At 38.7% G+C, this 20,941-nt stretch overlaps 1 protein-coding gene across 1 annotated transcript in view; it reads right to left on the bottom strand.

Annotated features, from left to right (window-relative positions):
- Window positions 1-1,558: 1,558 nt before the first annotated feature.
- The window catches only part of LOC149287827 (CDK5 and ABL1 enzyme substrate 1-like), a 33,160-nt gene continuing 13,777 nt past the window's right edge, over window positions 1,559-20,941 (bottom strand). Inside the window, exons 2-10 of the mRNA XM_089492456.1 lie at window positions 13,392-13,463; window positions 12,635-12,727; window positions 12,239-12,316; window positions 9,065-9,170; window positions 8,078-8,234; window positions 7,569-7,672; window positions 3,186-3,292; window positions 2,620-2,827; window positions 1,559-1,699 (exon numbers count right to left, since the gene is read on the bottom strand). Coding sequence (XP_089348582.1) covers window positions 1,559-1,699; window positions 2,620-2,827; window positions 3,186-3,292; window positions 7,569-7,672; window positions 8,078-8,234; window positions 9,065-9,170; window positions 12,239-12,316; window positions 12,635-12,727; window positions 13,392-13,463 — 1,066 coding nt within the window. The remainder of the gene's footprint in view (window positions 1,700-2,619; window positions 2,828-3,185; window positions 3,293-7,568; window positions 7,673-8,077; window positions 8,235-9,064; window positions 9,171-12,238; window positions 12,317-12,634; window positions 12,728-13,391; window positions 13,464-20,941) is intronic.

A 20,941-nucleotide genomic window follows, 5' to 3' on the forward strand; every position in this document is an offset into this window, starting at 1 on the left:
CCACTCACTCTTAAAACCAGTAAGTTTTAATTGGCTTTAGTTTGAATATCTTCCTTTGCTAAACATTAATAAAGGGAATACTAACACAAGATATTGACAGTTTCTAAAATTCTTTTTATGGGGCCAATTACCTATGTTACATTACCACCTGTAATACAGCTCCTTTATAAAGCAGACCTGGCTTGACATAGATAACAATACATGTGGAGCTCGAGGACCGTCAGCACTCAAGAAATTCCACCTTTTTCTAGCTCACGTCTTCTCAGCCACTCCGAGTCACAGAGAATCCAGGCTCGCAGCTGGGTTCAGGGGGAACGCGTCATAACATAGCCGAGTGATTTTTTTTTCCAGTCCTAAATGTATAACGCTTTGTATTAAAACTCTTCTTACCCCAAAAACATCAATGCAGCCTTGCTCGTCTGTTTTTTTCCCTTACATAAAAATATCTTCTGTCTCGATATCTGCCTACACAGATATATCTATCTATATATATATCTATATAGATATATATATATTATATATTCTTGATAGCGTATGCAAAGATGTGAGCAGTAGAAGACATCCACATCATATGGATCTGCACGATTAACAACCTAGACCTTTTGCACATAATTGGCAGTGGATTCTTGATTTATTAAAATGCAATGATGCTTTCTGATTGGATTGTTTGGTTTATAAAAGGTTTTAAAAGCAAGAGGATTCACTGAATAAAGTTACATTTCTCATAGTCATGAAGTTGAATGTATCTGCACCACAGATGACTGCTTTAATGCCAACGAAACACTGCAGAACAAAGAGCACTATAAATCGTGCGTTATACGTACTCTAACATAGAGCACAGGAATGCCACACTAAAGAGTGCAATTATCCGCAACTCATCCACTGTGGAAAAGTGCAACTGTTTATAAAGTCATGGCTTTTTCACCAGTCTTATTTTGGCCTTCAAGATACACAGTAACAGCAACTCAAAAAAAACGTCCAGGTTTAGCTATATATCAGTGGAATGAAATGTTCTGATGCACTTATCCATTTGTAGTGTTGGATACTGTGTCAAGAGAATGTAAAATCGGCTCGATTTTCCTTGTATCTATGTTCAGAGGATTAAGACACGTTTTTTCCCCCGAACATGAATCTCTGTTCGATTTTTCCAAGGGTAGAAAGAAAACCAGATTCTGTATTATGAAGTACAAACAATAAAAGTGCTTCCAAAAAGCGGATCATAAAAATTGATTGGCACAAACATTTTAACAGCTAAGGTGGCTTCCGAAGTTCAACACAAGTGTAGAGTCCTTTATCACTATGTTCAATGTCAGATGTGTAGTTAAGTGGAGAGATGAAACAAATCTGATCTGTAGCTCCTAGAAAAGCTGAGGTCCAGTTATATTTTGTCTCTTCCTAGTAGCATCTGCAATAGTGTTTCTAATCTGTTGGTATATATATATAAAAAATACCAAAGATCCGCACCAAAAAAGACATTTCATTCATTTTTTTGCGTGTCCAGTAGCAGCTGCAGCTTGATAAATCCACACAGTATTGTAGAAGAGTTGTGTGTCCTGTGCTAGGAATTTTGGATTAAGCGTCTATAATGAGGCATTATTTCATGCTCCGGCAGATGAAGAGCAAACTCCAAGGCAACCAGTACAGGGAATTCAAAGGCCATTAACTCCCTTCTGTTCAAACGAAACTTTTCTTCTAGTTTCTAAATACAGAGCAGCAAAGGGCATGTTACATACAATCTGACATTTACAATGATTAAAAAAAAATTGTATAGTATACAACGCACTAAAAGCTGCAGCTTAAAATCATGCATCCTTAAAACTGCCAACCCCAGTGAGCTGTTCCTACAAGAAGAGCTTGCAGTAAAGATTTCATAGTCATCTTTCCAGGTGAGCTACGTGTTATTAGGACCAGTTCAGTCCTTCATACATACATTTGTCAGGGTTGGTCCTTGATATTGCATAATGAGCAGGAGTTGAAAATGCAAATGACTGTAAAAGATGGCTCACATCTTTATCTCATCCTGCTTCCTTCACAAACAGCTAAATTGAGTCCCTGTTTTAATATACACACTCCTCCTTTCTCGCATCCCCACTTATGCATTCTTCTCTATTCATGCAGTCCTTTCATTCCTCTCCTTTTCTGCACAGCCCCTTCCTCTCATTCCCCTCCTTTTATACACAGCCCTTTCCTCTCATTCCCTTCCTTTTATACACAGTCCTTTCCTCTCATTCCCCTCCTTTTCTGCACAGCCCTTTCCTCTCATTCCCCTCCTTTTCTGCAGAGCCCTTTCCTCTCATTCCCCTCCTTTTCTGCACAGCCCTTTCCTCTCATTCCCCTCCTTTTCTGCACAGCCCTTTCCTCTCATTACCCTCCTTTTCTGCACAGCCCCTTCCTCTCATTCCCCTCCTTTTCTGCACAGCCCCTTCCTCTCATTACCCTCGTTTTATACATGGCCCTTTCCTCTCTTTTTCTGCACAGTCATTCCCCTCCTTTTCTGCACAGTCACAAAACTTTGACATACAAATCTGCTCATATGGAATGGGTATTTTAAGCTTCCACATATGAATTGCTAGCAATATGGTGCAATTTAAAAAAATCAAGCAAAGTACATAAACTTACATCAATGAGGTGTTTAACTTCGTGTTTCCGGAGGTCACTGCCAATTTTGGCAGCTAATAAAACGCAGGCTCCAGCACAAAGCTTTCTGTTCTGCTTGTTCAACTTCCCCTTCAATGCAAGCTTCTCAAAATATACAAAAGCCATGGCTACCGTGGGCTCCTCATAGCCACAGTCATCCTGCGCCAGCTTACGAATATCACGTTTCAGACTAGACACCAGTGAAGAGAAGAATTGTTAGATCCAGTGTGTATACCTATGGTGCACATAATCTAATACATGCCATCATTCTACATTGGCAAACAAAAAACAACAGTACTACACTGTCCTAGAACATGGATGGATAACACTAGAAGGAGGGTGGATGTAATAGGATAATGGGTAGCATTACTTGATAACCATTGTGTGGATTGGATTGATGATAAATACCGCATATCATATACATTGTGTGGACTGGACAGAAGTGACATGTTTACAGTGGAAAAATAATGGTCAAACCTAGAATGACGACGAAAAAAACACGAGGGTGGATTGGTAGCAGCAGGGGCTACACATACAATTTACCATACCTTCTTATTTTGCTGAGCGTCAGCTTAATATGAGGAAACTTCTCTTTGAACGTTTCATTCATATCTTTCTTGAGGTCGGAGGGTTTCACATACTCTATCACAGTGGTCTGTGGATACAGGAAAATACAATCTAAAGGACTTCAAATGCTTCAGCTGTCAGTGTGCTTGCCCAACATAGTCCGACACCAAAGCGTAATAATAATACAGACATAATAAGTTAAGCATCAGCTTCACCGAGTGCTGGGACGCAGAGCATGTTCTCTGGAATATGTTGGGGCTTTACACATTCACATTTTCAGCGTTACAATTTATGGCTAATGTTCCTCTAACACCATAATCAGCAATTATCTGGTTCCATTATCCATTGCTTAATTAGTTTAGCATTTAGTTACTTGGGGAAAGAGTAAATCAATTTTTAGCTTTCCTCCTTTGTGCATATTACTTTGCATCCTTCCTTAGCATCTTCATATGAATAAAACAATATCTCAACCATTATCATCCTCTTACAAGGTTTGTTCTTTAATGAATGTGTGACGGAACATGACATATACACAAATCAATATATTATTAAATGAGCCCACTGTAACAGTCTTAACAGTTTCAATAGTCAACACACTAACACAATAACTATAACACAATCAATGAAAAATACTCAAGTGCTATCTATGGGGATGGAGTTTATCTGGGTTGTTTCTGTGGAAACTCCATAGGCCTTGACAGAAGACGCACCTCTCCCAAGATCCTCGTGCTCCTCAGCATAGGCACACTCTAAGGGTAAATTCTCTTCTACAGAAAGATTGTTTCCCAAAATGTCTGCTCCTGTCTTTCCATCACAAAAACTGTGTCTCTCATCCCAAGATACATTTTGTTTTATGAACAGGTCTGACCACTCACCACCTTTCTGGTTCCAGGACTGTTACACTGTGCTCATTTCATATATTTATTTTGATACACTTGTGTATATGTTTTGCCCCGTCACACAATCGCTAAGGAACAAACCTTGCAAGAAGGTCACAATTTCATATATTTGTGTTTATTATTTTTTGATTTGTCCAGAAATCCATTTGTGCCCTTTGGGACCAGTTGACCCTAAAAAACCAGCTTCAGGAGCCAGAAAACAGGAGCTAGGAAAGCGAGATCCCATGAGAGATGTGACTTTCGCAGTTGATTTTCTTTTCATAAAGCAAAAAAAAACAAAAAACATTGCACTCTGCTAGGGAATAGTTCCTATTACAATGTTTTAGCCACGTAAGGCCTTTATCTGTATTAAGAAAAATGAGAACAAGTCCTGTTTTTGTTTTTTGACCGAACAAAGGACACGCGTGGCCAACATGTTTGTGCATGACATAAAACATGCACGTGGTATGCTTGTTTGTTTCATGCCATCCTTTGGGATTGCCAAGTGCTATTTCCATTAGCTGGTGTACTTCTGCACTTTAGTATTCTTGTTTTACTTTTAAAATGCACCACCAAACTCTTGTTTTATGCTTATTTCTTCAGGCGTTAGCGAAGCAAACGTTTTCCCGCAATCTAGGCAGCATTTGCTTGCAGAAACCTAGTGGCCGTCTCCTGTGATACCGAGGATCTTCATGGGTTCCCCATAACATTTTTCCTTGTGGCACAAAACCTAGCAACACTCCATCCATGCCACAGAAGCTTACTAGATAGGAAGGAATAGTGGCTTAACGTTTCCTCAAGGAAGATTATACCATATTTGCTCGATTATAAGACCACCCTGATAAGACGACCCCCAGAATTTGAATATTAATTTAGGAAAAAAGAAAAAGCCCGACTATAAGACTACTCTATATGAAAAAGTTTAACTAGTAAATATTAATTCACATTATTTGTTCATATTTAACAAAAATTATGATTGAGAATTTTTTTTTTGTTTTTATTTCCTTTTATTTGCCAACCTGCACCCAGTTATGGACATCTGCCCCCCCCCAGATATGCCTTATACCCCCTTATATGCCACTCTGCCTCCCTGATATGCCTTTTAACCCCCTATATGCCACTCTGCCTCCAGAAATCCCTTTTACCGCCCTATATGCCAATCTTACCCCCCAACTTACCAGTGCATCCCTAAACTTGTCTCCTGTGCTTCAGATTCCCCGGTGTCTAGTGGGGGCAGCCGGTGGACGTCTGTGAGATGCACACAGACATCCTCCGCTGCTGCTCGTTAGTTCCACAGGGGCTTCTATGCCTGAGCACCAGAAGGCCATGTCACGCCGGTGCTCTGTCATAGAGGCCCCAGCGGAAGTGGCGTCAGCAGCGGAGGTTGTCTGCGCGCATCACACAGATGTTCACCGGCTGCCAGTGAGGAGGATCCAGGTCCCCTGCAGCGCTGCGGGGGATCTGGATCTTAGTCTTGTAGTCAGACCTCTATTTGAGGTCTGATTATAAAACAACCTTGAATATAAGATGAGGGCTATATTTCAGAGCATTTGCTCTGAAAAAACCTTGTCTTACAATCAAGCAAATACGGTATATAGAGAGTAATAGAGAGAAGTTATCGAGGACCCAGAAACCCCTATAATCTCTACCCCCTCACCTGTTCCCAATTAGTTCAACAACCTGTTAATCCGGGTGCAGAGACTATGGGCCAGAATTGACTTTCTAGGAGCAGGACAACTAAGCAGTGCTTGAAACAAGTTGGTTAAACCTATGCTAACTACCCTGAATTAGTTAAAAGGTATGTAAAGTTAGTGCTTAGTATTCCAACAAGTTTTAGTTTGTAGATTTTTCTTTATTTTGTTTTGTAAAATTGGCTGCTGTTTGTAACTGCACATCATTTTTAAGAACTGTGGACTGTGTGTGCGTGTGGTACCCTAGTTCTTTTTTGTGTCCTCTTTATAGATGTATTAAACATACTCTATGTCTATTGCATATGTAATGGTGCATGTGAAATATTGCATGGTAGAGGGTGACATATGACATGCAATAGTAATGCCATAAATACCAACACAATTGTTGCTTCCCTTAGGATTTAGGTTGGATCTTGAGGCCAAGCAAACTGTTATTTTCATTAGGATGCTGAAACACCAGAAATTAACTACAACATGTGTAACATAGGCCATGCATCTTCAGGGGAACGACAGGCCTCTTAATATACAATGGTGCCTCGTAGTGTTGGCCAAAGAAGGAATTTTAAATTTTATTTCAGTGATTTTTTGACCTGACAGTTCATATACTCAGCTGGGTACAGTAGTAACCTCAACAAACTAGGCCGCATCAGGAGCAGACTTTGCGGTGAAATACAGAAATAAGGTTATAATTTTTCAAGAGACTTGCTCTGCTTCCTGTATTGCTTTCCCATACAGAGATCACGTTTGTATCTCATTCGCATTCTGTAATTTTTACAAAAGGTAATTATGCTGATAATTGCTAAAACGGGTCAAGAGAAGCTGTTTTGATGAATGAATTTGTGTGATGTCGTAACCCCATCTTCTTGTAGAAGTACTATATTTGTACACAGAGTATGTGTTCATCAACGTGATCTGTGGGATTAAACACAGACAAATGGTATGATGCGTGTAGACAACCGAAGAATGACTGGGGCTTTATCTTCAAAAGGAAACCCTAGGTAAAATAGGTTGTTGAGAAAACAAAAGACAGAGAACTTAACATTAATCAGTGGACTATAATTGTCAATTTGTTGACCTAGAATTGGTTGCCCACTGAGTGGTGATTCTGCCAAGTCCTCAAACTTGTGTTTTCTGTTATTTTGTGCTCCGCACAGGTAATTAACGGACGGCTAAATCACCCCGACGCACTTTAGTAATTTGGAAAGGTGTGAAAACAATGGTATGTACAAATTGGTGTCAAAAGTATGCTTAAAAACACAAACTACAAGATGACTTTACACCACAGCTAACAAAGGAACCAATAAAGCGGTTGTACAGAGTGAACTGTAGTGACGTACCATTTAAGTGACCTCATATTTCTGAGAATTATGTTTCATTAAGAATACTTTTTACCCCAAGACAAAGCCCACTAAATTACTTTGTTACGGCTCTGGGGAAATAGTCTGCCTCCGTGGTACAACATTGTTATAACACAAAAAAGTGGAGTTGATGGAATACAGAAAGTTACAAGTTTGTTCTATTGAAAACATTAAAAACTGAAGAAAAATAATAAATAAAAAGGCTGCAAAACCACAGATTACATGTTTGTGAATTATGCAATATAAAATATTTTCTAATAGCCACAACATATATAGAGCATTTTTTTTTTACTTAAACACACATCAAACTCCATTTTGCCTAAATAAATATTGATAAGTATCCAGATGTAATTAGAGGGCTTTGTGCACTTGTTCGATAAACACTCATCTTAAGTCTAAGTGTAAAAATATAGCCCCGTAGCTGAAAACTTACTTACCATATAGGAAGGGAATATTAACACCCTTTTGTGCTTGCCGCATGGCCACTGAGGGTCATCCAGAAGGTTTGGATCATATTCAATGAAATCTCCTATGTCGCTACCTACATCATAAACAAAGACATGAAATGACTTGATTACTTTCGGAATATTATGGAAAACGATCCTCATCACTGCCCAGCTCATGATCTGATCTTGTACTCAGAGGTCCAAACCATGATTGTTTTACAAAAATACATACAGACTAGATCTATAAATTAAAAAGTCGTGTCGTGGAAAAATAACCTTGCATTCTGACACGGTGCTGAAAATGCACACACAAAAAAAAATAATCTATTAACAAATTCATAATCTGCAGTGCTGTACAATGGGAATTTGAGCTACTTTGATGTATGTCATTGCCAGCGATTAAGTAAAAAACGCGGGATGTCGGCTTACTGAATGCTAGGGTACAATTCAGAAGATGAGCTCTGAAGCCATTCATAAACAGTGATCAAAATGACCGTCACCTGTATCAATGCTCCCCTGGATACTGTTGGCTCTGCCCAGCGTGAGGTTGCGGTAACTTGTGTTTCGCCCCTGGGCAAAGGAGCAGGTTGAATCTATTGTGTTTCTGCGAGCTCCCAAGGAGTTGGTGGAGTACAAAAACTGGGTATAGGAAACAGTCTGGAGGAGCAAGAACACAAATATGTACAGACAGATGCAAGAATGTATATTTTAAAAAAAAAGCTCTTTAAGGGGTTAAATAGTTACACACAGTTACCGTTTTATTCTTGCATCATCGGTGAAATATTTTCCTAGAAGCAGTTACACTCAGAAAGCCAGGGAAAGAATCCTACAGTTATTATTACATAATCCGCTTCCTGAACCTTATCTGAAGACACTGTACCGGTGTTTATTACACACATTTTTGCCTTTTATGCCATTTTGTTAATCCTACGGGGTCCGTCAACTCACTAATAAAACAGTGAAGAACTGAGGTGAAAACTTTTGTGGAATCTTTAACAAACTTACAAAACCATCACGTAACATATATTAATAGCTTTGGTGGTGTTTAAGAACAGCCATAGTCAGTCACTTAAAGACATCCATTCACCTCCATGCAATGTAGCCAGAAACAGCATCTCAGAGCCACAATGGGGATTGGACTGGATTGTCAAATGACTACTGTACACAGCTGATACATGCCATTTGGTAAAACAAGCCAATAAGTTTCCATTTCCAAAGATGAAGCAAAGAACCTGTCATCTGTAGAGACTGCATAGATCAGAATTTGTGCAATACAAACACTTTCACTTAACCCGATTTTTGTATAATGTTAACTTTAGTGAATAAGCTCCCCTAGGTTTCGCGGACATACAATCTAGCCAGTTTTAGTCACCAAATGCCAATTATTCCACACATTTATACGTTAAGCCGCTTGCTGTACTCCAACTCACACCACTTCTTGACAATATGATAGCCCTGGTGTATAAAGTAATTGCCTACGCTCTCACCTTCCCATCAGCACCGAGTTCCACTCCTTCCAGGCCAAGGATCATTTCTCGTGTTCCGATTCCACCCGAGGAATGGCGCTGCCTTGTCCCTTCGAGTTTCAGATCCCTATTTATCGTACACAACCAATGAAAACAGGCTCAGTGTTACTCCTCATAAATCCAAACACGTTTCCAATAATAAAAAAAAAAGCATTATACATGAATAAACGTGTATTTCATATGTTAGTAAAAAGTGGGTTGCCACGTGGCGTGACATGACTACTTTATTCACTTGCAAAATATAAGCAAAAAAGTTTGGAGGAGGATAATTTTGGAGCAATCAAAAGTAATATAGATTATCGATTTTTATGGCTATTTTTAAATTTGTAACCCTTTTTCAAAATTCTTCTTAGAGGCTGTGAAGACTCCCAGGGGTAACAAGGCAGGAATATAGAAAGTGACTACCCTGGAACAGTTTTTTTTTTTATATTTTCAACATTTTTTGTTCTTTTAAGTATAAAACCTTAGTGCTTCTATCGCAAAGGGGTTCGTTCAGCATGCCAAGTTCAATGTATTGTAAACAGGCAACCCTACTGAGCTCCTCCTGCAAGCTAAATTACTAAGATTTCTTCAAAGTCTCTTCACTCATTGAACTATGCATTATACAGGGCCACCCCAGTCCTTCTTGCAAGAGATGAGGTTGACCCAACACATTACATGCTAATTCCAGTGAATTGAAACTGCAAATCTCCTGCAATCTCCTGATTTACTGAATAAACACAAATTACTGGAACAAAAAACACAGGCAAGTCTCCTTTAAATAGTGGAACTTGTAAATCACAAGTCCACTTGGCTAACATGGAGCCACAAAAGGATCTACCTGTTCCAAGGACGAGCACTGTCCATTTTTGGCAATAATGGATTAAAGCCAGCTGAATGTAACCTCTTATGGACAGGGATCTACTACCATTTTAAATGTCATTATTAATGATAATTAGCTGGGGGGAAAACTGCTTAGAACTCTAAAGCCAGGTATTAGAAATGTCCAGACACTGCACCAGGATAACCCGGGCAGCTAAGCCGACTGATGTTGGCTTCACGTGATTAATCCTGTCTTCAGGCCAGTGGGATGTCTGCCTAGTCATGTGAATTACTGAAGAACTGAAGAACGGCTACTCCTCCAAACAACATTCCTTTACTTCGCTATTTTAATCCCCCCCCCCCCCAAGTCTAAGGAACCTGGAGTACAGCAGTTTATATATTCAGCTCCATAAATAATCACATATAAAGTCATTACTTCTATAACATGGAGGAATTTATCTAATGGATCATTAATAAGCCAAACAATACAATGCTTTGTGCCAAGTTAAACACTACAAAAGACGAGTCTCAAAGCAGTCATGTCTGTTTAGCTCTGCAAATGAGCTAAAGAGTTATGATTGTTGACATTTTATAGACAAAAAAGTGTGAGAGTCTTAAAAATAGAAATGTCATTACTCTAAATTAAGGATGACAATGTTTAGCATGTTGGGCTAGTGACGAGGGGGCTAACGTTAGCATACAACGCGAACCAGATGGTGGACCTACTTTCCTTCACTCTTAGACCAAATAACTCCTACATCAGCAGCAGAAGGCATAAAAAGACACCTGACCCCCAACAACACACGGCAATGAGTTACCTTTGAGAATGAATTTACTATGCTTTGAGTTGGTGGGATATGATAAATATTTCTCTAATAACAACTCAATGTTAAGATCCAATGCAGAACCTCTAGTATAATAAATATATTCCCCTACATGATCACATATCTTAACACAAGTTTCACACCCAACATACTCTCTACATGTGCTGTCTTTGAAACAATGTGACAGACGAAGCATGAAATACAACTGGTTTTCCTGGCATTTACTGTTAAAGGGACATTCCAGCCACCATTTATACTTTAATGCTGTGTGGCCCTTTTACATTTTACATGTTCCTTTTGCAAATTCTGCAGAATATCCCAATATGCATTTACTTGTTTCACCTCGAAAGAGGAGGGCAACTGCAGCAGCAGGGCTGCAGTTTCTAGCTTAGGTAATTGTTTTTTGTTTTGAAGTATGCATATTAAAGTACTCACAGCGTACTTTAGTATGCATTCTTCTTTAGTGAGAGTGTCGGGGTATTACATTGTTCCTTTTATTCGCCAGCAAGCGAATTATTATCTTAAAAAGCTTATTAAATATTTGAACATTTTTAACAAGAAATGAAACGTGAAAGATAAAGGCCTTGGTATGTGTCTCTAAACAAGATAAATCAAAGAACAAAATATGTTTCCAGCGATTCACAGAATCAGATTTCCTGATTTACAAGGCTTGGTTAATATAAATTTTTCCTATTTCATGTGCACAAGCTCTCTGCTCTTATCACCCTCTTGACACTTATTATTTAGACAAGTATATTAATATAACAGACACGCACACACACAAATATATACACACACACCTAGCCTGCGCTGTGAAATGCTTTTTTGTCCCCCAAATTCTCTCTCACTGAATTACACCTACTTTCTCCCACAATACCATGGAAATAACAGCATAAAAGCAGCTCCCTTTGTCTTTCATATTTACTCTGATATTGGCCTTAGAAAAGTACTAAGATTCAATTTTGTCAACAGGTCCACAATGGTGGCACCAGTGCTTTCTCTTTACTACAGCCTGGTGCCACATGGTGTAGATACGGCCAAGTGAGAAACAATACCCCAAAGACACAGACATCTTCCTAGATGTAAAGGTATAAGAGCAGAAGGAACCCCCTTAATCCTATGCCTACTTTTAGTCATTAAATTGTCACAAGGAAGTGGGGGGTTATTTGGTGCATCACTTTTTATGGTTAAAAATTCATGGCGGTGGAATAGGGTGGAGAAAAAATACTACTAACCACTTTCCTGTAATCATTTATTAGTATGGATATAAAGATAATTAACCAAGACTGGATGACTGCAAATCTGACCAGAGCTGGCTAATTGCCGATTTGGTCCTTACAAGTTTCCATACAAACAGGAACTCTCCCTACGCTGCAGGTAAATCAGCTCGTGCTTTTTATGGAGAACCGTTCTTCCGTTTACAGGGTTAAGAAGAAATGCTATGGTGGAATAAACCAGATAAATTTAAGGAAATCTACAGACAGAGCATTGCATGAAAGTTTGTACATACCCAATATTTGCACAGTCTTTGTAGGGTAGCACTGAAAATATGCTACAGAATGATCTTCTTCCACTTATCAAGACTATTCTGTAAAATGAACAATAATTAAGATTGACGAGTGAAGATTATGTATAGGATTAAAAACAAGATGCACACCACAGAATTATATATATATATATATATATATATATATATATATATATATATATATATATATATATATATATATATATATATATATATATATAAATAAATAAACACTCCATACACAGGTGTCACCACATGATTAATTCCATCAGTAAAGCAATGCATGGTTAGCTGGGTATTATAGCATTATAGAATATAATATATTATAGCATTGTTAACATGTAAGAAATCTTAGGAAGTGTGTGCACTGTAGGTTACCTGCCACTTCTGGTGTCATGTTGTCTCATACTCTTAATAAAATGCACCTTCTTAAAACTCTTTGGTCTGGGGGAACCGGACAGAGTCCGACATCTGAAAAATAAGGATATTAGAGCCAAGGCTGAAGCCGCTAGTGGCATGCCAACACAAAGACAGGAAGGAAAGACCAGACAAATGACTCCAGTCTACCCGCATTTCACAGACGGCAGGAACGCAACGAACAAATACAGGGGGGAGATCTATTTTTTTTCCTACCGTAACATTTTCTTACAGGACTACATACAGTTTCCTTCCATTTAATCTACCAGTCACAGAAGAGGCAAGAAAATAATTGTGATCACAATTGAAAGTAAACATTGTGTGAGAATGTGCTTGCGCTGCATGCACACAGAGTAGGAATTTAATCTACCCTCAGGAGCTCTGTTGGATGGAGCAGTTTGGAATAAAAAGGTAATCATTCAAAGTTTCTCAGTTCTTTCTAGTATTTCTTGTCAATCTCTCTCCGTCGGAACGGCTATGCGAAGGTGTCAAACACAAACATGAATTGCATTTTACGTGGCTACAGAACAAAAACGAGCTCCCTCAATATTTAGTGACACCAAGGCTTGAAGTAGCAGCACACTGGTATTGAGAGTTGAACATCAGAGACTTGCTGGTAACCAGATGTTATTGTAACCCATTCAACAAAAACAAAAAATAAAACCCGGGGGGAAAAAAAACAAACCAAAACAAAAACCCCAGACAACAGGGATTTTACCTCCGCAAAGGAGCATTTTCTTCAATATCTTCAAGTGTTTCCAACGATGATCTCTGGGAGATAAGGCGTCGCCTGGATAAAATAAACATAAAATTAAATTAAATGCTGTATATAAATAAAATACAAAAATCAGAAAATACCTCCTAACATTTCAAATGGCCAAAGGGAGCATTTTATTTTCTGAAGTGGCATGATGATCCACTTTTTAATACATTTTTCAATACATATACAGTATACTGCGTATAAATATGTTATAAACACATTTACGGTACTTTAAGCAGACACCATATTGAGTTTTGTTGCTTTGGAAATCTGAGAAACATACATTCCAAAAAAAAATTAAAAAAATTAATCTCCTACAAACAGCATCAGACCCACACTGAGAGAAAGAGGAATGGGGGGGACGGACAAGACGGTAAATTAGAATGCATTAGAAAATGAAATATAACACCTGCTGATCACTAAAACAAGAACACAACAAAATGTTAGTCAACATGATCAACTGACATCAGTTTATTTTACTGCAGTTTCCCAAGGAACCCCATGATGCTACTTCTAAAGCAAGCGCTTCTGATTGAGTATTTAGGCAAAGTGGACCAGTTTGTTTAGACCCCCTCTTGGGCAAATTGTCTCAAACATGCTTTCAGCATACAGCACTCTATTTTATATTTTAAGCAGCTTGAGCAGGGAATGTCACCCAAAATATGACATGGCTGCTACTAGGCAAATCGATAGCGTGACCATTGGCCAACTACACCGATGAAGTTGAAATAGGTCCTATGATTTCTGAGATGCTGGTTCTAGAACACCTGTCACTGAGACAGAGAAGGAATAACCTTTTGTAGGGTTTTGTGAGCCAAATCAACGGCTTTGTTAATCAGAAAACCAGTTCTACTGTAAAACCTCAATAGGTTTCAGATAGATGCTCAAATGTAATGAAGTAGAAATGCTTTGGAATGGGGGCCATGTTGGTTCCGGGAGTTCCTTCAGAAATTCTAGAATTTTTGAGTGTTTAGCTCATGCAAAGGTCTGAAACTCTCATATAAATGGAAGATGTAAGTTAAATTGTACATGGGCTGAAAGTAAGAGTGGTTCTAAATAAAAAGTTTTAATAACTTTTGGGGACTTAAAAAAAATTAATCAGATTTGAATCAGCTGTCAGACTATTTGTTTCTTAAACAGTCGTCACAAAAAAATAAAAGGTGTGAACAGAGTGGTTTTAATACTGTTTGTTCTGGAACCGCTGGAAGCAAGCATGTGATGTACTTGCTGGAAAGAGAATCTGATAAAAAGCCTGCTGTACAATGGGAGTTGTTTATTTTCCCTGTCAACAGGTGCATTCAGAATGGTTATGTACACTTCCAACAATGGCATCCCATGACCGGCTCTAGCATTAGGCTGCTAGAGTTTGCTTTTATCCAGGCTGTGCCCGTTACCTTGTTTATATATATATACACATATATATATACACACACACACACACACACACCGTATTGGCTCGAATATAGGCTGCACTTTTTTCCCCCACTTTAAGCCCCGGGTGTCTTGCTGGGCCGGCGGGGGACACCTACGCAATACACTTATACAACTTCCGGTGCCGGCACATCCGCTGAGTCCCGGCACCGGAAGTTGTATACGCGTGTTGCGTAGATGTCCCCCGCCGGCCCAGCAAGACACCCGGGAGTCTGCTCTGGTAAGTCGGGGGGGGGGGCAGAGTGGCAGCATATCTCGGGGGGGGAGGAGGAGGGGGAGGATAGTGGCAGCATATCTCGGGGGGGGGGGGGGGACGACAGCAGCGTATCTCGGGGGGGGGTAGACAGAGTGGCAGCATGTCTATTAAAAAAAAAATTTCTTTAAAAAAGCACCAAACTTTTAGGGTGCGGCCTATATCCAAGCCAATACGGTATATATATATATATTAGAATGAGGGATTATTTGTTGTGTATTAAAACATGATACATGTTTTACATACATGATCCCTTTCCATAAGTGTATATATATGCTTTTTAAATCTATATCTCTCATATATATATATCTATTATATATATCTCCATTATAATATATATATATATATATATATATATATATATATATATATATATATATATATATATATATATCTCATAATAATAATAAGACATGTTTCAGTTTTGAACTTTTCAGGTCCGGACCTTGAATGAATAAAAGCTTTCCTGGCCATGGGCTGCTGTAAGAGGCTTTTATCACCTTCCCCCAAATTGCTCTTGTTTAATCATAAAGGTAAAAGGGAAAATTTATTGGAATATTCCAATTATGTTCTGTTTTCCTGACATCATTAAATCATGTGCCACGGGTGTAACAGAATGGCAGACTAACAATGTAGCCCCAAAAGATGTATGTCAACACACTGCACATCTATAGAAAAGAAACCAACAAAAAAAGATCTGGTTAGGGTGTACATGCTACCATTAAGTTCATTTTACTTCAGACAGCCTGGCGATGTATGTGGAATCGCACAAAAAAATATTGTGGAAGTGGCCCAAAGCGAAAGTTTTCCCCTTTCCCCATTTCGTACTTTTCTGTTCCAGAGGTTATGAAGTCACCAAGTACTGTACGGTGGACAGCTGTGAAGGGCATGCCTTTATCTAATCAATGAACTAGTAACTACTATTGTATTGATTGCAATAAGAATATGTTTTCCTCACTGACCCCAGCAGTCAGGATACTATACTCCCCCCTCTAAATAGATGTGATAAAACTCACGCGATAAGGAGAGCTCTTACAGGAAACAGGGTTGGAACATTACATTTTCTAAAAATATATTTTGAGTATTTTTAGCAGGATAGCCACAAATATATTGTCGCTGATACCTGAGTAATGGGGAAAGGATTCTGAGTAAACCGTAGATTGCAAAATTTCTGTTTATAAACATGGCAAATAAAATAAAAAATAAAATACCAAAAACTATTGGCTGACTGCCCTATTTGAGAAATGTGCTGAAATTCTAGGTCACGTGTGGAAATAAAGCAGAAATGCCTCTAACAGACATCGTAAATAAGAGTTTAATGTCCTGACGCTCCTATTAAAGAAGAATGCCTATTAACCCCTTAAGGACCAGGCTGTGTTTTACCTTTTGTACCATTGGGACCGAGTCTTTTTTTAACACTTTTGCGGTGTTCGTGTTTAGATGTAATTTTCTCTTCACTCATTTAGTGAACCCACACAAATTATATGTTGTTTTTTTCAGGACAAGAAGGGCTTTCTTCAGATACCATTGTTTTAATCATATTATCTAATTTCCCATAAAAAAAATAAAATATGATGAAAAATGTAAAAAAAACAAACCACATTTTCTGACTTTTACCCCAAAAATCTTTTACTCGTCCAAAAAAGCTAATGAAAAAATCTACTAAATATATTCTACTATTTGTCCTGAGTTTAGAAATACCCAATGTTTTTTTGCTTTTTTCTGCACGTTAGCAAAACGTTACTTGTACTATTTCAAAACCATTTTTTCCAAATCTGGTAATTCTTCTCCCCATGTGCCATTTCAGGTATCTTTGAAGCCGGCCAATGCAATTTACCCCATCAAATCATATATTTTTGAAAACTAGACACCCCAAGGTATTTCAAATGCTAGAATTTTAACTCTTTCCATGCACTAATTCTACCACCAGTCTTTGTCAAACTTTGTGGTAGTCATTTATTTTGTGTTTTTTAATCGCTAAAATTGCTCTTCAGGTATGGATTTACAGCTCCTGGTATACATCACTTTCAAACAACACCCCAATATGTGTTCAGCAACATCTCCCGAGTACAGTCATACGCCCCATGCATAGGTTTGTCGGGTTGTTTGGGAGGTAAAACGCCACATTTAGGAAGTGCACATTTTTTAACTTGGAACTTTTACATCTGGTCATTTTGCCCCCATGTCCTAATAGGACCATCTTTGAAGCCGGCTAATTCAATTTACCCCATCAAACCATATATTTTTGAAAACTAGACACCCCAAGGTATTTCAAATGCTAGTATTTTAACCCTTTCTATGCATGAGATTCTACCACCAGCCTTTGCCACACTTTGTGTTAGTATTTTTTTTGTAATTTTTTTTTTTTTTTTTTTTTTTTTACACAAATTGTACTTTGGGTATACATTTATAGCTCCAGGTATACGTCACTATCAAACAACACCCTAATATGTGTTCAACAACATCTCTCGAGTACAGTGATACCACCCATGCATGGGTTTGACTGCTGTTTGGGATTAAAAGGCCACATTTGGGAAGTGCGCTTTTTTCCATTATTTTGGTCAGTCTGTGCCTATGCCCTATCTTTGAGCCTGGCCACTACAATTTACCTCATAAAACCATATATTTTTGAAAACTAGACACCCCAAGGAACTTAAAATGGTAGTATTTAACCCTTTCCATGCATCAGATTCTACCACCAGCCTTTGCCACACTTTGTGGTAGTATTTGTTTTGTATTTTTTATCACACAAATTGTACTTTGGGTATAAATGTATAGCTCCAGGTATATGTCACTATCAAACAACACCCTAATATGTGTTCAGGAACATCTCCCGAGTTCAGTCATACCCCACACATGTATGGGTTTGTCTGGTGTTTGGGGTTAAAATGCCACATTTTGGAAGTGCGCTTTTTCCCCCCCCATTTCGGTCAGTCTGTGCCTATGCCCTATCTTTGAGCCCGGCCACTCCAATTTACCCCATCAAACCATTCATTTTTTTAAATTAGATACCCCTTGGGTATTTAAAATGCTTTTATTTACATTTTTCCACGTCAGGATTTTTGGGAAGATACAGCGCTAATTTTAATAAACTTTATTTTTTTATTTTATTTATTTTACTCTTTTTGGACTTTTTTTTTTTTTTACATTTTGCTGGAACTGGATAGTTCCTCTAAAGCATAATAATTTTTAAATGTTACCGTGTTTTTTTTTAAGCTTTTTCTTTTTTTCCTTTTTTTTTTTAAAATATTTTATTAATCACATAGTGATTAGAAAGCTGGGCTCCATTGACTTGTATGGTTGAATGCATTACCTGTATTCAACCTGCAAGTGGAGCCAGAGTTCTCTAGAGGGTCTGGAGACCATCTAGCGAACTTTTTCAACTTTATTAATTTTTTTCCCGGGCCGCCGCCATCTTGCGGATGGCGAAGACTGCGTGCAGCTGCGGCTGTGACCGCTCTCCGGAGCGGTCACAGCACGCCCTGGGGTAAGTATTTGGTGTCGCTGGATGCCTCCTGATCGAGGCATTCCAGCGACACAATTGAAGTTTAGGAGGTGATCGTTGATCGCCTCCTAAACGCTTTTAAAACGGGCGTCCATCGCCATACAATGTATGGCGGATGTTGACGCCTCGGGGAGGGGCCAGACATGGCCCATCATGCCTATCTCGGTGTTGCTGAATGCCTCGACATTCTAAGCTTGTTTAAGTCTCAGGACATGTCAGGCACGTCATAGGTCGTTAAGTGACCGTTTTGCATGACGTGCCTGACCCGGCAATGGACGTTAAGGGCTTAATGTAGTCTGTGAGTGCTTTAATACGCATTCCTCAAAACAAAAAAGAAAAATATATAAAATAGGTCACTTACCCTATTGCTGCAGCTGCCCTCCTCATCCTTGTTCTTACTTTTCTTGCCACTGATTGGCTGCCTGAAGCAGCCAATCAGTGGCAAGAAAATTCTCTCATTGTAATTAACTCCACACTGCTGCCTACAACAATACTATGCATCTATAAAAAACAAAGAACACTATGTGTTGTAAGCCTGTCTGTTATCACACAGAGTGATGCATGTAGAAGTGCTCCCAATGCTTGACCACCTTCATGACCAACGTTGGGTAATTAACCAAGCACCGAAACACCACTTAGCGGTGCTTACGCGGTCTGCCGACACCGAGCACCAGCATATGGTAGCATATCCCAAATACTTCTTTCGCAGACAGTGAGAGACAGTCCTGGAACAGATGCCACTGGTATGGTACAATACTGGGGCGCAACATTTTCACCACCATACAGTACGTATTACAGGTACTTGTGATGAAGCGGTGTGGAGGTGATAAAACAAGTGTCACTATATACCCACAACACTGCACGTTTTCAAGATCTCCTCAAATATGAGCACAGGGCGATTTATTCTCTATGTGCTTACTCAAACTATTTTTTGGGTCCAAAAGATGGATACCTGGCAGCTACGGCAAAGAACCATTCTACTTAATGGTTACCATGGTGAAAACCCATATATTCCAACACGAAAACATGGTTACATAACAGCAGCTATCAAAGTTGGTACTTAAGAGTGAGGAAATAAACACTTGCCGGTGTTTGGAATACAGACAACATGTGTTGTGAATACACTCTTTACTTGTGCTTTTTTCAGATCAGATAATGTTCTTATAGTTTGCAGTCTGGCTGGAAAATTTTACCATTACATAAAGTGAGCACCAGTAACAAAAGGGGACATTTCCTATATTACATAAAGGGGATGCTTATAGCGCTCTCCTGTAACTTAGCAACAGCCTAATTAGAGACAGTCTTTTGCAATCTGTGAAGCATAACAGAATAGCTCAATTTAAGCATAAACGGCTTTTATCTGTGTTTAACACCTGCCAAAAAGGTGGGGTTGCCTAGAAGTTGAGAGCAGGAATGCTTCATTGGCTTCAAGCAGCCAATCAGAGGCAAGAATCCTAGGGTCACGGGGGGGGGCTGCAGCAGCTCTTCTTAAATACATTTTTATTTATTTTTTATTTGATGCAGATGAAAGAACTTACAAAACTACTTTCATATACATTGTTTGTGACCCTTTTAAGTTATATTGGCTAAAAATTCTACCACCATCTGGGACCCCCAAGATAAAACCGGAAATCCTCCCAGAATCCAAAACAACAGGTTGTTTTATTTTCATTTTTCATTCATTTTCCTTCATCACACATGATTAACAATTGAAGGATTAGTTACCACAGGAAGGCAGATGTTAGAATAGCTCCCTTCCACTAAGAGAACGTATGTGATCGCATCTGGTACAAGCAGGTAAAAACAATAACACTTGCAATACTCTGTAACAAAGCACAGCAATGTGTGTAATAACATAGGATTGCAGTCCCAGAAGCCTAATTTAATTTTAATTATATGTTGCAATATGTTTAAAATGCATGAACAGGTTACAGGCGGGGTCAAGTTTAATTATATTCGAATAAGAGGCCTTAGTAAGGACAAGGAGAGGCTGCTTTGAAAGGAGAGACCAATTTTGCTATAATAATATTATAAGTCATTTGTTTAGTTTTCTTTTTTACCCATTTTTGGATTTTTCTGTGCATTCTGTGGATTTGGATATTTAAACTTTGCTGCAGAACCCAACGACTTTCAGCATTTCAGTGGCATGCCCAAAACTTGAGGACAATGAGTTTACATTGTGTAGCGGGTACACAACATTGTGTGATCTGAGAGATACTACTTTAATGGGCCACACAAAGATCTATTTAACTCAAAGGAGTCCAATAGCCTACATACTTCCCTAGCATTACTTAATGGATAGAATAAGCTACCTGCAGT

Source organism: Sceloporus occidentalis, unplaced genomic scaffold, assembly GCF_023333645.1.
Source record: "Sceloporus occidentalis isolate IW3139 unplaced genomic scaffold, rSceOcc1.0.p SCAF_56, whole genome shotgun sequence".
Lineage (NCBI taxonomy): Eukaryota > Metazoa > Chordata > Lepidosauria > Squamata > Phrynosomatidae > Sceloporus > Sceloporus occidentalis.